Here is an 8695-nt window from a genome sequence, read left to right as displayed (position 1 = left end):
GGAAAGAAAGAATTAGGTGGAGAAGGTGGAGGGGAGGGTCAAGAGACTGAAGGTGAAGGGTCCCTCCTCAGCCTCCACAGAGGAGTGGCAATTTCAGCAGTGAGGGGCAGGGACGCCTACCTAGCTGCAGCCATGCTAATTTGCAGGTCAAAACCTAGAGTTGCTTTTAATAGTTGTCCTTCCTTCCTACCAGGCTGAGAGAACGGAAGGAAAATGGTACCTATGCCCTCTCCCTTGTCTATGGCAAAACAGTTTATCACTATCGGATAGACCAGGACAAGTCTGGCAAGTACTCCATCCCCGAGGGGACCAAGTTCGACACGCTCTGGCAGGTACTGTACGGTGGGATGCTGACCACTGGTGTCCTAATAAAGCGAAGGTACTTTTCCCTTGTTACAGCTGCCCATGCCTGGAGGGACAGGAAAGGCCATGTACAGCTTTAAAGGCTTTATGACTGTACTTGGGTGTTGTAGCCCCTTCCAGAAAACCCTTCCATTCCCTGGGTCTGGCTGTCTAGGAGCTCACCTCATTGCGTTCATGTCTGTGCACTCTCCTAGCGAAGGAGATCTAAGTCCGGGATGTCACAGCAGCTCTGAAATAGCGCTGACTTTACCACGGCCGTCATGCCTTACACCACTGTGGTGCCTCTCCAAGGCAGCAAGAGGATTAGTGCTTTTAATTCCTAGCTTTAAGCCAGGATACTTGAGATGGTTATGTTAATTAGCCTTTCTCCCCATCAGCAAAGCTCACACATTCAGCCACAGCGTGCACCTCGGATCTCTGCCCCAGTGGGATTGCTCATCCGCGCTGTCCCTCCCGCACATCCCCCATGCTGCTTCTGGACCCGCAAAACAGTTGCGTGCAGATTGCCACTTGATTTTCCAAGTGACCGATTTCTGTGCAGAGAGGAGGGGAGGCCCAAAATCTTGAGCCAGCTGCCAAAATCTTTACATGGCAGAAGGTCCAGGTGCCAGGAGACACATCCTATCACCCCTGAGAGTCAGGGGCTTTGGGAAGTAGAGAGGGCTGTAATGCCCCTGCAGTCCTCATGAGGGTGGGGTAGGGTTTTTAGGGAGTGTGACACATGGCCAAGCAGCTCTTGGCATTGCTGGGGAGTCGCATGACCCCTGACACACACCTCGGACCTGCTCCAGGGAACAGATACCAGTGCTTCCTCCTGGGTAGGGCCGTCTGGGGGATGGTAACTCTGTTTTGCCAAATTTTTAAATTCTCAGGACTGTTTTCACTCTGAGTTTGAGTGAAAACAAAGACTTTGGGGCATTTTTATGGAAATAGAACCATGACAGGCTCCCAGTTGCAGATGAAATCTGAGCCAGGCAGGAGGGGAAGAGAAAGCCTCATCTTCTCTGCGGTCTGGTGTCCAGGGGCTGGTCTGGTTGTCTCCAGCCAGAGTCAAGTCCCCACTGTGCTTGAACCAGTGGTTGCTGCAGTGAAAAACTGCCTGGGATCCACAGGGCTAACCTGAGAGTTTCTCTGGGAAAGCAGAAGGTTTCTCTCATGTTTTATCAAACATGACTTAAAAACCTTTCTGGTTGGGACAACAATAACGTTACACTGAAAATGCCCTACCCAGCTCTCCTACTGGAGATTTTCCTTTTGTCTTTCTGTGCTCCTTATCTAACTTCCCACATTCTTCCCAGCTCTGGCAGATATCCAGGTATGCAAACACGTGCTCTAGGAGATCTGTGGGTGCGCAGATAGGAGAGGAGAGAAATAGTCGAGTCCGTGTCTCCCATAAATCTGAGAGAAATCATTACCATAAGCCACACAAGTTGCCTGCAAAAAAAAAGAAGAAAAAGAGATGTTTTTCTCCTTGCAATAATCTCTTTTCCCCTCCAATTCCTTTCCCAGTTGGTGGAGTACCTGAAACTCAAACCGGATGGGCTGATTTTCTACCTGAGGGAAACCTGCCCCAACCCCAACATGTCAGGTGAGCTGAAGTCTCTCGGTGCCATTCCTGGACTCGTTTTACCACTGAGTGGGGCCATTTTGAGTGGCACCAACCCAAGTTTGCTTCACCATGTCCAACCTTGGCCCTGGCAGTGAGGGAATGCTGAGATCTCTGTGCCTCTGGCAAACTGGGCAAGCCACACCATGTTGTCTGCTGAAAGTTGCTACTCTCCAGGCTTGGCCTAGGGTGGCCCAAAGACAGGAGCAGATGGGGGAATCCATGCACCAAATGGATTAGGGACTTTTGGTGCCAAACAGACAGCTTCTGAGAAATGGTGTGCTTTTTAGGCAGCATGAAAGAACATGTTCTGCAAGTCTGGCTCCTGGCTCCTGGTGAGTCTCTTGAGCTGAACACTCAAACCATAGGTCACTGTGTTCTGGCCCAAGTATCACAAACGTCACAGAGCCTGCCCGTGGGACCCCTACTCTCCTGGGCAGAGGGGTCTGAAGTCCAGGTCAGCCAGTCCCTGGAACTGAGGAGACTGTAGGACCCTCCCGTGGGTCTGTACCTCCCCCAAGGGCTGCTCTGGAAATAATGCCCACATCCAGGCACATTTTCACACATTTTTTGGCTAAAGCTGTGGAAACGGGCCTTTGTAGGGGAGGGGATAAGACCCAGGTGTCCACACAGTTCTTCAAGGACTGATGCTCTGGCCCTGCTTGGGGCATAGGCAGACTGTTAGTAACAGCTTCTCTCTCCTGATTCACAGCATCTGCAGCACCGGTCCCACCAACCCACCCCTCCGTGAGCGTAAGTTCTGGGGAGTATCTGTTTATTGGTACCTCAGTAGTTTAATGTTATTGCATTTCAAGCTTGCTGATCAAACTCTGCTCTTCTCTAAAAGGCAGTAACTCAAATGGAATATATTAAGCCCAGCTGCAATGCTGTCCCCTTTCCAGCTTGGATGGGGACGAGGAATAGCTGGGCACAGCCACCATTAGATCTGAAAATGGTTTCCATTCATACTGCGCTCCTTGCAACATGTGGGGCTGTCCTTGGGGAGCCCTCTCCCCCCTGCCCTCCTTCTCAGGAGGAGCGAGGAAGACATGGTCGGATTCTGAGAACACTCGGCCTTGCTGCTGGCCGCTGGCCACCGGCCAGGTCTTTGTTCTCCCTCTGCGTCCCTGGCCTCGGGGTACGTCTGTGCTCAGTCACCATCGAGTGCCGAGCAGTGTTGAAACCAGCCAGTTTGGGCTATATGAGCAGCCCATCCCAGAGCCCAGCGGAGGCTAAATAAAGGCCTGAGCATTCACTGATCTTCCCAGAGAGCTTTCACAATCTGCGGTGGGCTCTCATGTTGCAGCAACCCTGCTGCACTGGCGTTCAAAGCTGTGCTGGACAAATGGGGACCATACCACTTTGTCGCTGCCTGCTGCGCTGTGTTCAGTGTCCGTGTGTGCTCCCGGGGCCACTCCTGAGGCAGGCAGGTGTGCTGGCTGCAAGCTGAGCTGCCTCCGGGCTTCCCATCGCTCCCTGGCTCCAAAGAAGCCAAAGAGACTTGGCTGGGATGATCCTGCTGCTGCAGGAGGCTTGTTACTTTGGGGTGGGGAAAGCAGAGGAGGCAGAGAGCAAAATGCAGCCCTGTGTGCGTGCCCCTCACTGCTCGGGTAAACACAGCCCTCAGCACCTCACTCTGAACAGCCCACAGGCTGGGTTCTGGAAGGGCGATGCTGCGCTTGGGCTCCATGGCAGGAATCCCCCCAGGGTCTGATCCCCTCTGCGCACTGCAGCACTTGCCAGCCAGGACTGGAAGGGAAGAGCTGGCTTGATACCACTCCAACCTCTTGTGCCCACCTCAGAGCCTTTCAGAGGAAGCCACCAGAGCTGGGGCTCTGTGGTCTGCAGAGGCTCCCCATCCCTCTCCTCTCCATTTCAGATGGAAGCACTTTCCCCTGGCTGCATTATCCACTTTATCTCCGTTTCTTTTCCAGAGACACCTTGGGCCTCTCAATGCAGATGGATACACACCAGATCCTGTAGGTGAGGATCTTTGAAAGCCCTTTCTCCTAACTGTAGGGGAGAGGACCTGGGGATGCCACAGGAACCATGAGGGTCCCCTGACATGTCTGTATCAGGTCAAAGAGCTGTGCTACAAAGCCTCTTTCTTATAAAGGCACCCAGGAGCATCCCACCCATTTCAGGGCAAAGCTGTTTGCCCACACCCAGCAGGCAGTAAATGAAGCCCTGGCCCATTCCCCATCATATCCAGTAAGTCAGGCCCTGTCCCATTCACCCGTCTTCCATCCCGCCTACTAAATACTCAGTGTATTCAGTTGCATTTCAGTGGGCTGAGGTCATGCACGGGCCAGGCCCTGCAGGGTCTGATGTGTGGGAATGCTCAAACACCTCTCCCCATCCTGGCTCCTTCAGCAGCTGTAACTGGGAGAGGCTGTGGGTTGAGAAAGGAAGGGACGTGCGACGGAAGGAGGCTTGAATGCTGGAGCTTGAAGGAGAACTGGGCACGAGACTAGAGAAAACCTTCTCAATCAGTGAGGGAGAGAGGGATGGGCAAATATGCTGTTTACAGATATAAAATACTGTATCTCTCGGGAAGGTGCAGGAAAGTCACGCCTGCTACCCATGGACACCAGTGTCTACGAGAGCCCATACAGTGACCCTGAAGAACTAAAGGATAAGAAGCTTTTCCTGAAGAGGGACCACCTGATGATCGATGAAGTGGAACTGGGGGCAGGAAACTTTGGCTGCGTCAAGAAAGGAGTCTACAAAATGAGAAAGTGAGTGCTGCCCTGAAGGATGCTGAGGGAACAGGAGGAGGGTGCTCCAGCCTGAGCTCAGAGGCGTCCCCAGATATCCTGTTTCTACCTAGATGAACCCTAAAGTGGTAATGGGGTGGAGGTATAAGAGGTACTCTGGAAGGTCAGTCATGACTTTCCACAGCCTTCCAGTAACAGGCTTGTTGCCCTGGGGTTTAATCTGCACTGCACACTCCTCAGCATAACACTGCCACTTTGCTGGGCGCAGAAGATGCTTCTGAGGCCATCTTGGTCCGTGACAGGGCAAAGGAGATGTGCAATCCTTGGCTCTTTTGCTGGTTGTCTATGAGTCCAAAAAGATGCCCTTTGCCCATTTTGTGCCTGAGTTTTCCCCTTGAAAATGGCAGTGATGATGAATATCTCAGGGTGAGGTGATGCGTCTCCAGATCAACAGATGGCAAATACTGGCCTACACTTACAAGGGTGCGGTGATCTTTTCCTCTTTGGCCTTCTAGCAGGCCTGGGATACCAGTATTGTGCTGGGCTCTGCCAAAACAGGCTACTGAGATTGCTGTTAGATCAAAAGGTATCACGTGAGAAGTGGTTTGCATTCCTGGCTGTGATATACAAGTCCAGCTGCTCTTCAATTCATCCCATGTGTGCTCCTCTTGCATCCTGTGCAGGAAGCAGATAGATGTGGCCATTAAGGTGCTGAAGAGCAACAATGAGAAAACAGTGAAGGATGAAATGATGAAGGAAGCCCAGATCATGCATCAGCTGGACAACCCCTACATTGTCCGCATGATTGGGGTCTGCGAAGCAGAGTCGCTGATGCTCGTGATGGAGATGGCTTCTGGAGGGCCACTCAACAAGTTCTTGGCTTCCAAGAAGTGAGTACTGAATCAAATGTGGCTGGCTGATTTTCTGCTCTTCTCATCAGTCTCTCTGCTGCCATGGTAGCCTGGCTTTGTAGGTGGAGTGAAGCTGATAACAGCAGAAGGAGATACCTTTTAATGTGATGTAATAGGGCATGGAGCAGAGGTGTCCATGTTTATTCCCCTTTGCAGCTAGAAAACTTGGAGGGGACCATGGTGTACAGAGTAATGGTAGGTCCTTTATTACTGCATTGTCCTTTCATCTTCCCCAGAGATGAGATTACCGTCAGCAATATTGTGGAGCTAATGCACCAAGTATCCATGGGGATGAAGTACTTGGAGGAAAAAAACTTTGTCCACAGGGACTTGGCAGCCAGAAACGTCCTGCTGGTCAATCAGCATTATGCCAAGATCAGTGACTTTGGACTCTCCAAGGCCCTTGGCGCTGATGACAGCTACTACAAGGTAAGTGCAAGCACCATGAAGGATCCAGACAGCTATCAGGAGCCTTCTTAACAGGGGGGATGAGAGCCCCAGAGGCAGGGGGTCTGGAGTCCTCCCAAGAGCCCTGCTGCACAGCCACTCCATACTCTGGCTGGCCTCACTGCTGTGGCATTAAAAAGGGCTTTGCAAAGCTCTGCATGGCAAGGATGAAATTCAGAGGGATGCAGAGGCAGTGAGGGGGATGCAGTGCAGTGGGGTGACAGGAGGGAGGAGACAGAGCAGAGAGCAGGGAAGAGGTGATGAAGAGTAGGACAGGGCTGATCCTCCCAGCAGCATGTACCAGTGCACAACTGCACTGAGCCCTGGGGCTGGGGTGTGGGAGGAGGGCAGCACCGCAGGACAGCATCCCGCACCCGGAGATGCTGAGCAGGACCAGTGAGACAGCACAGCCTGGGCTGGGGTTTGGGACTCAGGGCCTTGAGCCCAGGCCAAGGGTTTTTTTTTGGCAGCATGGGATTGCATTTGACACAAACATTTAGCAATGTTTAAGCACAGAGCAGTCTGTCTCAGGGTGTGAATGTTCCTCTTTGCTTTATTGCAGGCCAGAACAGCAGGAAAGTGGCCCTTGAAATGGTATGCCCCAGAGTGCATCCTCTATCACAAGTTTTCCAGCAAGAGTGATGTATGGAGCTACGGTGTGACCATGTGGGAGGCCTTCAGCTTCGGGCAGAAACCGTACAAGGTGAGGCAGAGCTGGGTCCGTCAGGGATGGATGCCACAGTCTAGTCTTCTGCTCAGGCTGACATACACTGAAGCTACAGCTTCTGTTTTTTTGAGTGGGTACTCTTCCCACTGCCGAACAGAGGGAAAACAAGACAGGCTCACTTCCACTTTTGAAAAGCACAAAGTAGTTTGGATCCTGCAGCTTTGTCTTCATTTAAGGGAGAAGAAACAGAAAACAAAACACATTAATTCGGGTTTGAGTCAAAACAAATCTTGTCTTTGATCCTTCTGCTCACTTGCAGAGCTGAAAAATTAGTTGTTCAGCCACTGCCCTGCTCAGGCTTGGCATGGGGTCTGCAGGCTGGGCTGGCCACAACACGAGACACCACTGCTGGGTGCTGGTGTTGAACAGTCACTGTACAGGGTGTGTGGGGCATGGATCCAAAGCGTTACCCAGGCCCAGCTCTAACCTGTCTCTTCTAATCCTGTTGCCAGCTTCAAAAACATTAAAGCATTGTCCTACTCGATCCTGTTCTAGAAAATGAAAGGCCCAGAGGTCATCAGCTTCATAGAGCAAGGGAAGCGCATGGACTGCCCCACAGACTGCCCGGCAGAGATGTATGCCCTCATGCAGCAATGCTGGACCTACAGGTAAGGCTGTCACTAGCTCAACGGTTTGCTGGGCAGCAGGTCCTGCGGAACAGCACACACTGTCAGAATGGTGGCAACACAAAGCAAATGTTGTCTCCTGCCTTGGTCTCATTCCACAGTCTATGATGAATGATGCATCTGCTTCCTTATTATCATACCCCTCCATTTGCCTGCACCAACCCTGGAAGATGTCAGAGCCTCTGCTTTTGCCCCTCTCCATCCCAGAAAAGTCTCAGCTTCCCTCCTAAGCCCCGGTACAACTGAGCTGCTGTTCTTCCCCAGGTTCTTCTCTGCTTGGTATCCTCTCTTTGCATCAGTTCACTTTTGTCCTTTCTGTTGACTCTGTTTGTTCCTTTCTGTGCGTCCAGGATTTATTTCTGTGGAAAACATAATCCGCTCCTACTACTACAGTATTGCTACCAAGACAGAAAATGGGCCAGAGACAGAGGACAAGTCAAAAGCAACTCTTCCTTGAGTTTCCCTCTCTGCCCCTCAACACACATTCCTCCTGCATGGGACCTGGAAAGGCTCTTTGTGAATTTTTGCTTTAATCTCTCAACTGCCGGTTTTGTTTCGAAAGTAGTTCTAGAACTAAGAACCCGGGAGATGATGCTGTCACAGCAGACAAGGGCATTCAGCTGTGCCTCGTGTCTCCAAACAGTCGGCCATGAGTTACATCTCCAGCCTGACCCAACACAGGACAGTACAGACATCACTGTAGTTCCTTCTTACCCACTTCCAAAAGTATCCCAGGACCTCAGATCTTGATGCCTACCAGACTCACTAAGGATGAACTGTGTTGGCTCCAGCACACCTGGATTTTTCCAGATCTTTTAAAAAAAAATATTTCGCAGGAAACTGCCAAATGCATATTTCTGTTGAGGTTTGCATGGGGTGGGACGCAGAACAGGGGGCCATCAAGTCCCCTTCCCCTTGGCATAGGGCAAGAAGCAGCTACTTGCTGCTCGCTCACTGCAGAGATGGGGAGGAGCAGTGGGGCAGAGCTGCACGGTGCCACTGCTTTGTCCTCCTTGTACCCGGCCAGCCACAGCTGTTACCCCCCAGGGCACTGCCATGTGTCTGTTCAGCACAGAGCATGGTGTACCATGGCCCCTGCACTGCCACAGCCCTCCAAGCTGGTTGTGGCTCCTGAAACAACTAAACTCCCAGGACCAGTTGCTCACCTCTTGCTTCCCAACCCTGAAAACTGGTCACCCTGTAAATAAACTATTCTGTATTTTTAACATGCCTTTTACTATTGAACTATCATAAATGTTTGCAACTGCTTCAAGCTGACAAGAAAATAATTGTAATTT

At 51.5% G+C, this 8695-nt stretch overlaps 1 protein-coding gene across 1 annotated transcript in view; it reads left to right on the top strand.

The window, feature by feature from the left end:
- ZAP70 (zeta-chain (TCR) associated protein kinase 70kDa) overlaps positions 1–7854 on the top strand; it is a 10107-nt gene extending 2253 nt beyond the window's left edge. The window contains exons 3-12 of the mRNA XM_010158244.1: positions 194–332; positions 1873–1951; positions 2682–2722; positions 3904–3952; positions 4533–4707; positions 5370–5576; positions 5834–6026; positions 6607–6747; positions 7267–7382; positions 7734–7854. Of these exons, the coding sequence (XP_010156546.1) occupies positions 194–332; positions 1873–1951; positions 2682–2722; positions 3904–3952; positions 4533–4707; positions 5370–5576; positions 5834–6026; positions 6607–6747; positions 7267–7382; positions 7734–7854 (1261 nt within the window). The remainder of the gene's footprint in view (positions 1–193; positions 333–1872; positions 1952–2681; positions 2723–3903; positions 3953–4532; positions 4708–5369; positions 5577–5833; positions 6027–6606; positions 6748–7266; positions 7383–7733) is intronic.
- Positions 7855–8695: the final 841 nt, after the last annotated feature.

This window comes from Eurypyga helias, unplaced genomic scaffold (assembly GCF_000690775.1).
Source record: "Eurypyga helias isolate BGI_N326 unplaced genomic scaffold, ASM69077v1 scaffold1909, whole genome shotgun sequence".
Taxonomy (NCBI): domain Eukaryota; kingdom Metazoa; phylum Chordata; class Aves; order Eurypygiformes; family Eurypygidae; genus Eurypyga; species Eurypyga helias.
Note: the sequence above shows the minus strand (reverse complement) of the source record. Positions and strands in the feature narration are given on the sequence as shown.